At 38.6% G+C, this 13,669-nt stretch overlaps 1 protein-coding gene across 1 annotated transcript in view; it reads left to right on the forward strand.

Annotated features, from left to right (window-relative positions):
- Positions 1-13,669, forward strand: part of WDPCP (WD repeat containing planar cell polarity effector) — a 243,648-nt gene that overhangs the window by 75,552 nt on the left and 154,427 nt on the right. Inside the window, exon 9 of the mRNA XM_081253708.1 lies at positions 9,523-10,132. Within this exon, the coding sequence (XP_081109834.1) occupies positions 9,523-10,132 (610 nt within the window). The remainder of the gene's footprint in view (positions 1-9,522; positions 10,133-13,669) is intronic.

Below are 13,669 nucleotides of genomic sequence, written 5' to 3' on the forward strand. Positions count from 1 at the left end.
CCATGGCTCACGGGCCCAGCCGCTCCGCGGCATATGGGATCCTCCCGGACCGGGGCACGAACCCGTATCCCCTGCATCGGCAGGCGGACTCTCAACCACTGCGCCACCAGGGAGGCCCAGTTTTTATTTTTTTGATAGCATTATTAATTCATGGATTTAAACATACTTGACTTAATGGGTTTCATAAATTGTAATTGTTATCCTTTTGGAAGCTCAGATTCTTAACTTCGGGCAGTGGGAGCCTCTTCAAGTTGGCTCCTCTTCTTGTCATGACCTCAGTAGTCTTGGGTAGCTTCCCTCTGTCTGGTGTAACAATATGGTTCATGCTTTCTTGTACATTTCCTGCTGCAAACCTGGAATTATCAATTTCTTCAATAAGGTCTGGTTTCTGGATCACTGAAGAAATCAAAGAGCAAATCAAAAAATGAAATGAGACATTTTTTGAGGCAAATGAAAAAGAAAACATGATGATCTAAAACCTATGGGATGCAGCAAAAGCAGTTCTAAGAGGGAAATTTATAGTGATACAAGCTTACCACAGGAAACCAGAAAAATCTCACGTAAACAACCAAACTCCTAAAGTAAGTAGAGAAAGAACAAGCAAAACCCAAAGTTAGTAGAAGGAAAGAAATCATAAAGGTCAGGGCAAAAATAAATGAAATAGAGACTAAAAAAAAAAAAGAAAAGATCAATGACACTAAAAGCTAGTTCTTTGAAACGATATGCAAAACTGATAAACCTTTAGACAGACTCATCAAGAAAAAAAGGGAGATGGTCCAAATCAATAAAATCAGAAATGAAAAAGGAGAAGTTACAATAGACACCACAGAAACACAAAGGATCATAAGAGACTACTATGAAGAACTACATGCCAATAAACTGGTACAGCCTAGAAGAAATGGACAAATTCTTAGAAAGGTACAATCTCTCAAGACTAAACCAGGAAGAAATAGAAAATATGAACAGACCAATTACCAGTACCGAAATTGAATCAGTAATTTAAAAACTCCCAACAAACAAAAGTCCAGGACCAGATGGATTCATAGGTGAATTCTACCAAACATTTAGAGAAGAGTTAACACCTATTGTCCTGAAACTATTCTAAAATATTGCAGAGGACAGAACACTTCCAAACCTTTTCTATGAGGCCACCATCACCCTGTTACCGAAACCAAAGATATCATGAAAAAAATTACAGGCCAGTATCACTGATGAACATAGATGCAAAAATCCTCAACAAAATACTAGCAACCTGACTCCAACAATACATTAAAAGGATCATACACCTTTATCAAGTGGAATTTATCCCAGGGATGCAAGGATTTTTCAATATTCACAAATCAATCAGTGTGATACGCCACGTTACCAAATTGAAGAATAAAAACAATATGATCATCTCAATAGATGCAGAAAAAGCTTTTGATAAAATTCAACATCTATTTATGATAAAAACTTCAGAAAGTGGGTATGGAGGGAAGATATCTTAGCGTAATAAGAGCCATATATGACAAACGCACAGCTAACATCCTACTCAATGGTGAAATTCTGAAAGCATTCCTTCTAAGATCAGGAACAAGACAAGGAGGCCCACTCCACTTTTATTCAACATAGTTTTGGAAGTCCTAGCCACAGCAATCAGAGAAGAAAAAGAAAAGGGATCCAAATTGGAAAAGAAAAAGTAAAACTCACTGTTTGCAGATGATATAATACTATACATAGAAAAATACTAAAGATGCTACTAGAAAACTAGTAGAGCTCACCAATGACTTTGGTGAACTTGCAGGATACAAAATTAATACACAGAAATCTCTTGCATTCCTATATACTAACAACAAAAGATCAGAAGGAGAAATTAAGGAAGCAATACCATTTATCATCACATCAAAAAAATAAAATACCTAGGAATAAACCTATCTAAGGAGGCAAAAAACCTGTACTCAGAAAACTTTAAGATACTGATGAAAGGAATCAAGGATGACACAAACAGATGGAGAGATATACCATGTTCTTGGATTGGAAGAATCAACATTGTCAAAATGACTGTAGTACCCAAAGTAATCTACAGTTTCAACACAATCCCTGTCAAATTACCAATAGCATTTTTCACAGAATTAGAACAAAAAACTTTTACAATTTGTATGGAAACACAAAAAAATACGAATAGCCAAAGCAATCTTGAGAAAGAAAAGCGGAGCTGGAGGAATCAGGCTCCCTGACTTCAGACTATACTACAAAGCTACAGTAATCAAAACAGTATGGTGCTGGCACAAAAACAGACATATAGATCAATGGAACAGGATAGAACGTCCAGAGATAAGCCCACCCACCTATGGCCACCTAATCTATGACAAAGCAGGCAAGAATATACAATAGAGAAAAGAAAGTCTCTTCAGTAAGTGGTGCTAGGAAAACTAGACAGCTACATTGAAAAGAATGAAATTAGAGCACTTTCTAACACCACACACACCTCAAAATGGACTAAAGTCCTAAATGTAAGACTGGACACTATAAAACTCTTAGAGAAAAACATAGGCAGAACACTCTTTGACATAAATTGCAGCAATATCCTTTTGGATCCACCTCCTAGAGCAATGAATGTAAAAACAAAAATAAACAAGTGGCACCTAATTAAACTTAAAAGCTTTTGCACAACAAAGGAAACCATTTAAAAAATGAAAAGACAACCAGCGTACTGGGAGAAAATATTTGCACACAATGCTACCGGCAAGGGATTAATTTCCAAATTATACAAACAGCCCATTCATACAGTTTAATATCAAGAAAACAACCCAATCAAAAAATGGGTAAAAAACCTAAACAGATATTTCTCCAAAGAAGACATACAGATGGCCAATAGACACATGAAAAGATACTCAACGTCACTAATTATTAGAGAAATGCAAATGAAAACTACAATGAGGTATGACCTTACACCAGTCAGAATGGCCATCATCAAAAAATCTACAAACCATAAATGCTGGAGAGGGTGTGGAGGAAAGAGAACTCTCCTGCACTGTTGGTGGGAATATAAATTGATACAGCCACTATAGAGAACAGTATGGAGGTTCCTTAAAAAACTAGAGTTACCATATGATCTTGCAATCCTACTACTGGGTACATCCAGAGAAAACTAATTTGAAAAGATACGTGTACCCTCAAGGTTCACAAGAGCACTGTTTACAATCGGTAAGACATGGAAGCTACCTAAGTATCCATCAACAGATGAATGGATAAACAAGTTGTGGTATATATATATATTTGTGTTTATATATATATAATGGAATATTATTCAGCCATAAAAAAGAATGAAACCATTTGCAACAATGTGGATAGACTTGGATAGACCTAGAGAATAGTGTGCTTAGTGGAATAAGTCAGACAGAGAAAGACAATACTCTATATTAACACTTATATGTAGAATCTAATAAATAAAACAGATTAATATTACAAAACAGAAGCAGACTCACAGATACAGAAAACAAACTAGTGGTTACCAGTGAGGAGAGGGATGGGGGAAGGGCAGAATAGGAGTAGGGTATTAAGAGATAGGGAAATGCAGCCATTATTTTGTAATAACTTTAAATGGAGTCTAATCTATAAAAATATTGAATCACAAATATAGTATTGTTAATCAGCTATACCTCAGTAAATATATAGTGTTACCTTTCTTTTTTTAATAAGAATTTGGTATTGAATCTGACCTTTGCTAGCTTTTTAGAGATATCAGGATTGGCAGTGGAGGAGAAGGTGTATAAAGGGTCCATGGTCTTATTTCCCTTTTAACCCCTTTCTCTTGGTGAAACTACAGAGCCCATTGGGAAGAGTCTTACAGACTTTTGGAACTGAGGAAGCCTGGGACCCTTCTCCCTGCACCTTCGGACTAACCTGTTCTATGCCAAGACTGCTGTCTTGCTTGGCCCCTCCCTTTAGGCTGTCCCTGTGTGAGTTCAGGTCCTATTCAGTGTCACCTGGCCTCCCAGTTTTCTGCCCTAGGGCTTCCTTTACAAATCTCTAAGCTTTCTGAAAGTATGATAATTCAACCACCATTATAGTGTGAGGGTTTTTTTTTAATTTATATATTTTTTAAAAAAGCTTTTACCAGCATAGTTTTTGGCTAGCTGCCTACACAGCATACACAAAAAAGTGTAAAATAGATGAGACAGTTTATTTTTTTAAGCTTATAGTCAAAATGATGACATATGATCAAAAATTAGAAGTAAATAAAAGGCCAAACGAATGTCACACATTGGCCAAGTTCGAGTGGGGAAGGGGGTATGGAAGTGAGATCAAAGGAAGGAAGGATGCTGCCCAGCTGGAAGAAATTCAGAAATTGAAATAGCATTTGGTCTAATTCTTCAAGAGTGAGTATTGTTGGTAGGAAATACTGAGTCTGTGTGGGTGAAGAGTGTGGATTTGAAGTAAATCATCGGTCCCCAACCTTTTTGGCACCAGGGACGGGTTTCATGGAAGACAGTATTTCCATGGACCAGATTGGGGGTGTGTGTGTGTGGGGGGGATGGTTTTGGGATGATTCAAGAGCATTACATTTATTGTGCACTTAATTTCTATTATTATTACATTGTAGTATATAATAAAATAATTATACAACTCACCATAATGCAGAATCAGTGGGAGCCCTGAGCTTGTTTTCCTGCAACTAGATGGTCCCATCTGGGGGGATGGGAGACAGTGACACACGAAGTGTGTTGCCATGTCCAATGTACTCCGTAATCTCGTTTTGGTTGCTGTCACTGCAGAAAACCCTGCTTCACAAAGACAGGATGTTAGAAATGGAAGCAGGCTTTTCAGTGCTTTTGTGGCAATCTCAGGATATTCCACCTTGACTTTAATCCAGAACGTATGGAGATTTGAAGTTGTCTCAAACATACTTTTAAGGCCACCATCATTTGCGATCTCAAGTAGTTGATCCTCTTCTAGCACGGACAAGGTCAGTTCACCTGGCTTATTCAGGCTTATCCTTCCTGGGAAGGATCCATTCCTTCCCAGTTCAGGGGTCTTGTGTGGTTGGGAAGTAATGCTCAACTCTTTTGAAAGCTGAGATAGGTGATCACGCACCAGCTGGGAGAAAGAAGGCCCTGGGCTCCGTCTCTTTCCAAATCTCTGCTAATGCTTGAAACATGTGAAAAATCCCAGTGTTCACTCGTCGCCCCCATAAATCCAGTTTGGCTTTGAATTCAGCCACTTTATCTGCCGACTTGAACACAGTTGTCGTTCTCCCCTGAAGTGACAGATTGAGTTCGTTGAGCAGGTTGAATATGTCACACAAGTAAGCAAGTTTTGCGACCCATTCTGTGTCACTAAAATGTGCTGCCAGTGGTGACTCTTTTTCTAAAATCTCTGAAGTGGCTCTCCTAACTCAAAAACCCTGGCCAGTGATCTACCTTTAGAAAGCCATCTGACTTCTGTGTATGAGAGAAGACGTGTGCTCTGCAACCATCCCCTCACAGAGCTGCATGAACAGACGTGAGTTAAGGGCACGTACTTTAATGTGGTTGATAATATTAATCACATCCTGCAAAACGTTATTAAGTTCAGATGACATTTTCCGGCTAGCCAGCATTTCTCTATGGATGACACAGTGCGTAGACTCACATTCAGAAGTGATCTCTTTGACCCGAGTAGTGAAACCAGAAAGCCATCCAGTCATGGCAGCTGCTCCAACCGTGCATATACTGACACAAAATGACCAATTCCGTTTTCCTGATATGTAATCATTCAAAGACTTGAATAGTTCTGTCGCTGTGGTATTGGTTGGCAACAAAAGTACACATAACATATCCTCGTGCACATCCTCCTGAAATATATATTGCACAAAAACAAGCATTGTTGCCTTGCTGTCAACATCGGTAGACTCGTCAACCTGGATTGTGTACCACGGTGACTCATTACTCCTCTCTAACAATTGCGCCTTAATATGCTCTGCTATTTCATCAGTTCGTCTAGTTATGGTGCTAGCTGAAAGAGGAACACGTGCTACCTTTTGAGCTGCAACCTCTCCTAAAAGTTCACTACAGATGTCCTTAGCAGCAGGCAGGATCAACTTTTCACCAATAGTAAAGGGCTTCTTAGCTTTAGCAATGTGGTTAGCCACTAGGAATGATGCTCTCAGTGCAGACACATTTGATGAAGTGGTGGCCTTCAATAATTGCTTCTGTTCTTTGTGTTCACGTTTTTTCTTTTGAAAAGCTCCAAAGGCTTGTCTTTTAATGCAGGGTGCTTGGTCTCCATGTGGCGAAGCAGTTTTGAAGGTTTCGTGACTTTATTGGATAGCCAGTCGCCACATATTATATAGAGCAGGCTTGGAGAATGTGAGTCACCTGTCGCAATGAACCCGTAATTTAAGTAGGACTCTTGGTGTTTTCTTGTAAACGCAGCTTTCTTCTCGTGGGCAGTCTTAGAGTCTTCTGCTGTCTCATCACTGGGTCTTTCACCCTTTTCAAAGAAGCTCTCCAGCAACGTTTGTTTTTTACTCATTTTGGCTAAGGTTAGCTTGTGGGCTTACCAAAACTGTGACTGAGACAAGTGCTCAGTACAGGAAAGAGGCGCGGACAGAAGTGGTAAATAAAATAATGGGCAGGCCATGCGCAGACTAAAATAAATGTCGGATTCTGATTTAAAGCCTACCACCAGCTGCAGCGGTACAGTTGAAGTATATCAACTCACTTGCCACTATAAAGCCTGCCACCAGATGCAGCTTAATTATCACTTGCCACTCACGGATAGGGTTTTGATATGAGTCTGCAAGCAATTGATTTATTATGGTCTCTGCTAATGATAATCTGTATTTGCAGCCGCTCCCCAGCGCTAGCATCACTGCCTCAGCTCCACCTCAGATCATCAGGCATTAGATTCTCCAAAGGAGCATAAAACCTAGATCCGTCGCATGTGCAGTTTGCAGTAGGGTTCGCACTCCTATGAGAATCTAATGCCACTGCTGATCTGACAGGATGTGGAGCTCAGGCGGTAATGCGAGCGATGGGGAGCGGCTGTAAATACAGGTGAAGCTGCGCTCGCTGGCCTGCTGCTCACCTCCTGCTGTGTGGCCCGGATCCCTCACAGGCCGCGGACTGGTACCAGCCTGTGGCCTGGGGGTTGGGGACCCCTGAGGTAAAGGACATGAGTGAAGTTGTTGAAAGATAAGCTGAGGCATAGTAAAAGTTTTCAGAGTTTGAGTAAATCAACTCTTGTGGGGCAGTGCCAAACTGGAAGTGGTTAGGAACATCCTACTGATATGAGGCAGGAAAAAGACTGACAGTGAAAGTGCAGAAGCAAAGAAACGAAATTATTTGATTGGCTATAGTTTAAAGCCTAATTAGCTGTTGTAATGGTTATCCTTAGTGTTTTGATTTTGTAACTTTGAGACATTTACAGGTTTAGGTTTTGGTTTGCTTACAGATGTTGCCATGGAATTAGGGCCTCATCAGTTGAACAGCCTCCTTGTTTAATTTAACAAGTTACAGAGCTGGGAAAATGCGGCTTTAGTTTGACCTCAGAGTAGAGTAATGAAGGGAGACTGTCGGAGATAACACTAGAATTTGCGAGTCAGATCTTGTCCCTCCTTATGGCTTCTCATCTTGTTTAGAGGAAAAGCCAAAGTCCCTGTAATGGCCTACAAGCCACTTCACAATCTTCTCCCTCCCCCAATTCCCACTGTTTTTTTCCTTGCTCCCTTTTATCTAGCCATGTTGGTCTCCCATTGTTCCTTCATCAGGCCAAGAGTGCTACCTTAGGATGTTTGCTTCCTCTGCCTAGAGCCTTCTTCTCCCATGTGGCTGCATGGCTTACCCTTCACTTCTTTTAGGTCAACTTTATCAGAGAGGCCTGTCCTGACTTCTATTACCTCCCCTTCCCATTCCTGTTACTTTGCTTTATTTTTCTTCATAGTACTTAGGAAGTACATATATAGGATCACTAACATCCTATGTATGTTTGTTTGTGAATTGTTACTTTGTCTTTAGCCATTAGCGTGTATGTTCTCTGAGGGTGAGGACTTACTGCTGTATCCCCAGCAGTGCCAGAACCAGTGCCTGGCATGTAGCTCATACTCAAGCATATATTAGACAAAAAAGAAAAACAAGAGAAGGAAAGTGAGTGTGAGGGAGGGAAGGGGTTGGATATGGATCCTATATTGTTTTGCATACCAGGCAGGGGAATAAAAATTTAATTTAGTCGTTAGTGGTAGCTATTAAAGGGTTTGAACAGGGGAATGATAGCAAAAACATTTAGTTTAGGAAGGTTAGTTTGGTAATGATGTGTAGGATGAATTTTTTAAAAAATTCACATCAACCCGCCTTCCCTCCCCAAGTCAGTACCATGTAACATAGTTGTATATGCTTTAAAAAAATAATTTTTTTTGAAATAGTTTGACTCTCAAGAAACTGCTAATATAATTGCCAAAATAGGCTAAAAGCAAATTCCCTTCCTGTACTTCTTCCCCTTGTTTGCCCCAATGATAGTATCTTACATTACTGCAGTACATTGTCAAATCCTGGAACAAGACCTTGGTATAATACTATTAACTCAGGTACGGGCCTTAGTTGGATTTCATCGGATTTTACATGCACTTGTGTATGTGTGTGTGTGTGCGTGCGCACATGTGTAGTTCTGTGAAATTTTACCTCATGTAGAAATGTGCTTTTTAATGTTTCTAAATCTAATTTTGAAGTTTTCGACAAAGTGTTAGAAACTATCTTTGATACCACTCTCCAGGTTCTTGGCCTCCCACATTTACATATGAATAAAGTGAATGGCCTGTTGTTTTATTTCTTTGTTCTTCTGCTGTGGTGTTTCTTTGTAGCCTTTCCTTTCTGCACCAGAGATGCTTTTTAAATTTTGCCTCACCAGTATTGCAAATCATATTACCTACCAGGTCTTTTTTTTTTTTTTTAATTTTAAAACTAGTGCATTACCTTCTTATTTCTTTCTATTGGTCATTTATCTGCTTAACAACCCTTCATATCTTTTCTGACAGTAAAATATTTCTACAGGACTGTTAACAGGGTTCTAAAGTTTTTTCCTTTGCCTACCCTGCCCAACTAATTAGAAATATATTTCTGGTAAGTAATTTACCAATAATTTCAGAATTAGGAGGGGTAGTGGGTTGGAAGGAGATTGACTAAATTGTTTAAGTCCTTTATTCATCCTTTTAAAAATCAAACTGTCTTTAGGTATTCTGCTAGCCATATTATTCTACTAAAAGCCCACTTCATTAGTTTTTATATATCATGGGAAATATTTGTCTTTATGTTATTTACAGACTTCCTAAAACAAAGTGTTTAAGTTAAAATTTTATAGATTAGTTTCTGCATCTGTGCTAAATATGTGCTATATATATTTATATGTGTTCTATATGAGATATGCACATACCTGCTTATATGTTGCTGATATTTAAGGTGATAGTTGATGGTATTCAATAGGATTCTAGATTAATATGCAGGGCTATGCGTGACAGCTGAAGAAAAACCAAGGTCTATATGAACATACTTGATACATTTCTTACAGGTTCTGAGTTCTGTACGCACGGAATGGGATCCACTGGATGTTCGCTTTGGCACCAAACAGCCTTATCAGGTGTTGACAGTGGAGTGCTCCATCAGTGTAGACAAAGAGCCCATGGCTGACAGTTGCATCTATGAATGTGTTCGGCACAAAATCCAGTGTGTATCAGTCACCAGAATACCACTAAGATCGAAGGCCATTAGCTGTTGCAGGAATGTTACTGAAGACAAACTGATTCTGGGCTGTGAAGATTCTTCAGTAATTCTTTATGAAACTCACCGTAGAGTGACTGTCTTAGCTCAGGCTGAACTTCTGCCTTCATTAATAAGCTGCCACCCAAGTGGTGCCATTCTGCTAGTTGGCAGTAACCAAGGGGAGCTGCAAATTTTTGATATGGCTCTTTCTCCTATTAACATCCAGCTTTTGGCTGAAGACCGCTCACCTAGGGAGACTCTACAATTCAAAAAATTCTTTGATGTTTCTAGCAGTCTTGTTCAAATGCAGTGGATAGCTCCGCAGGTTGTTTCTAAGAAGCCTGAAAGTGGGGACATCTATGATCTCCTCTTCCTCAAGTTTGACAGAGGACCTTTGGGTGTACTTCTGTTTAAACTTGGTAAGTCAAGGAAGTTGGTGAGTAAATAAATTTTTTATGATGGTGACAATATAACTAAGACAATAAAACTATTCTTGGAATGTAGATTTTCTGTTTGTCATTCCATCAATGTGCTTGCCTTTCAAACATTTCATATAGTTTCCTTAAGAAAGCTTTGTGGATGATTTTCTAAATGTCAAGGTACATTATATATTGAAGAATTTTGAAATTGCATTAATTTTCCATTGTGATGAATAAAAAGACTGAACTAGCCACATTTGATGCTTTCCAAAATAAACTGTCTATTAAAAAAATCCCTTAAGAAATAGTACACATGAGAATATATTAAAAGTATGTCCATTACAAAATTCTGTAATACTTTTCTATTAAAATTATTTTAGATTATAAGTGTCCATTTCTTCCCAGATTGGAAATGTGTAAAGCAGGTGTTTTAAAGAAGAGAAAGGAAATATTTAGTTAGCATTTGCTAAAGATTTTAGATAAAAATATTCAAAAGTATTTATCAATGTTTGGAAAAATGTGTATTAATGTATCCCATTTCAACCAGGAAGCTTTAAAGCAGAATTTTATTATTGTGATTTTTTTGCCTTTTGTAGTTTTGCATTACTGGCTATGTCCTGAAATACATGATATCCTTTAGGCAGTTTGTTGTTTTTTTTTTTTTTTTTTTTTTAGAGTTGGATATTTATTTTTTTGGCTGTACGTGGGCTTTCTCTAGTTGTGGAGAGCAGGGGGGCTGCTCTTTGTTGCAGTGCGCAGGCTTCTCACTGCAGTGGCTTCTCTTATTGTGGAGCACGGGCTCAGTAGTTGTGGTTCTCAGGCTCTAGAGCGCAGGCTCAGTAGTTGTGGCGCACAAGCTTAGTTGCTCCACGGCATGTGGATCTTCCTGGACCAGGGGTCAAACCCATGTCCCCTGCGTTGGCAGGTGGATTCTTACCACTGCACCACCAGGGAAGTCCCTTTAGGCAGTTTTGTATAATTTAACATTCTTGAAAGAACCTCACTTAGGTTTAAAAAAACAGATTTCAATTAATGCACATCACTGCAACTTGAAAACATAGGAAAGTAAATACAAGATTTGGCTCTGTGCTACAAAGTTAACTTTTTAAAGACATTGTAGTGTTTGTTAAATAGCTGTCAGTTTACTTTGTTTTTTTATGGATCTACTTGCCTCTGAAATTGAATACATGAAATAAATCTAATGAAAATGACTTGACTAACTTGAAAGATATCAGGGATATAATGTGAGGGCTGTGTTCTTTCCACATATTAAAAATGCAACTAAATCCATTCATAATGTCAGTATTGTCCAAGAAAAATATGTTTGGAATCTCATTTATTATGAGATAATCTAGTTCTACTTTGCCCAACTACACATTTAACAGTGGTATGTCTCTATACTCAACACTTATTAAAGTGGATGTTAGATGTTTTGCATATCTGTTAAAACTCCCTCCCCCCCCCCCTTTCTCTCTCTCTCAATAACCCAAGTTACCTGTCAAACAGAAGGCTATCTTCTGACGTATACCTAGCCTTTCTTCAGCCCTGCCTTGTGGGCCTACTCACAACAGCTTTGCAAAAAGCACAGCTTTCTCTTCCTATCTCTAGCACATTTGCCTTCTTACTAAAGTAAACAGGCTCTCAGTGTAGGGATTTAGAGGGCTTCCTGCTAATTGCCAGCTTGTAAACTTAATTGGACTATCTCCCTGGGCACTGTTCCTAAATCAATTAGGCAATGAGTTGGCTGTCACCTCTTTTTCCCAAGTAGGTCTCTTGGAAGAGAACTATCCAATAGAAGTCAAGCATTCAAATGAAAAGGTGATAACTTCTGCAACTGACATTTATCATTTAAATTTTATTTTCAATATGACTGAAGTTTTATAGAATAGGGAAATTTTACAGTTTTACAGGCTCTTTAAAGGATCTAAAGATGGAGTTTCCCAGGATTTTTGAAAATGTATTGTAAGATTAATGTTTATTACAGATTATTTTTCCTAGGAAGAGTAGATTCCTTGAAACAGTAGATTCCAGCTAACAGATCTTTTTTCTTTTTTTTTTAAAGAAAACCCTGTTTAAAGAACAGATTTTTCTTAGGATCTGCTACTAAATACATCCAGAAATTTTAATATACTTCTTGAATTAACACAGTGCTGATTCTGGGCATCCATGTGGAATTTTCATGTATAATTCAAGTTACTGCATATATAAACAGGTAGTTGCCTGTGCAGTTTCCCCACTAGGGAGCATTTATGAGATATTTTTCATATGCTTGTTATGCAAGCCTTTGGAAATTTTGACATGAAAGGTGTAGCTTACAATGTAAGAAGCTGAGATAGATCATAGTTTAAAATAGAATGCTGTCATATGTAAACGTGTCAGTGGCTACTGCCAAGATGCTAAGATTTTTGGAATTTGACTCTTAAAATAGGTCAGTTACTGTCATGTTGAAAGAAAATTCTGTTGCAAGGCTAGGGCTTCCATTCTAAATCCTTATAATTATCGCACAAATGCACTGTGGTTAAAAGGCCATCACCACTGTTGTAAGAATTCGAAAAACATGTCTTCCTCAGGAGGGAGCTGGAAGTGTCATCCTCCTATGTGGAAGCAATGTGTAAAAAGAATTTCTTTACCTGACAATCATTATTCATATTTCCATATACATATACTGGGATTAAGAGGAGTCCCTAATTATATTACTGAGATATTAAAGCTTTTCCATTCTCATCAGTACCTTTTCCAGCCTTCACTGCTGTCTTTAAACTCACATGATCAGCTAGCTCCTTACCCTCTCAACAGAGAATCTCACCTTTTAATTGGCACTTCATTAACTTTATCTGCTCCTCACCACCCACCCAACTTACCTACATGTACATAAATCTTTTCAGTTTCAATTCAGTGGGAAAGGAGCCTTCCTCTTGTCTAAGACTAGTTCCACCACTGGTTCCACTCTGAATCCCATAACATTCCCTCTGATACCTTTACTCTGTCACCTTCCCCACTCTCCCCATGAATTTTGCTACATCATCAGGTACAGGCCCAAGCCACACCATGGAACAAAGAAACATACATACATCTCTTCTTTAAAATTATTTCCCCTCTGTTATTAATCAGATGTTCACCTTCCTTTCATAGGTCAAACTCATTGAAATAGTAATGAACACTGAACTTCTCTGCTTCTTCACCTCCCATTCACCCCTCACAGCACCACCTTCTGGCTCTTTTCTTCAGTGTTCTCCTGGAACTGCTCTTGGAAAGGTCACTATTGACGTCCTACTTGATACACATATTTCTCTTATGTTACTTGATGACTTTTCAGCATTTGATGGTTGCTGACCACTTTCACCATCATAGAACTCTCATCATACTTGCTTCTATGACTCCAGATGCAACTTTTTGTCACTTTTTTATGCTCTTCTTCTGCCTCCTCATGAAAATATTGAGGCTCTCTAAGGTTCCATTTTTAGCTCTCCTCCCATTTTATACAGATTGAAAGTTTATTTTTGATTTTGGTATCCTATCTCTGACTTCAGCCCAGAC

Source organism: Mesoplodon bidens (genome assembly GCF_964165515.1).
Source record: "Mesoplodon bidens genome assembly, chromosome: 14".
NCBI lineage: Eukaryota > Metazoa > Chordata > Mammalia > Artiodactyla > Ziphiidae > Mesoplodon > Mesoplodon bidens.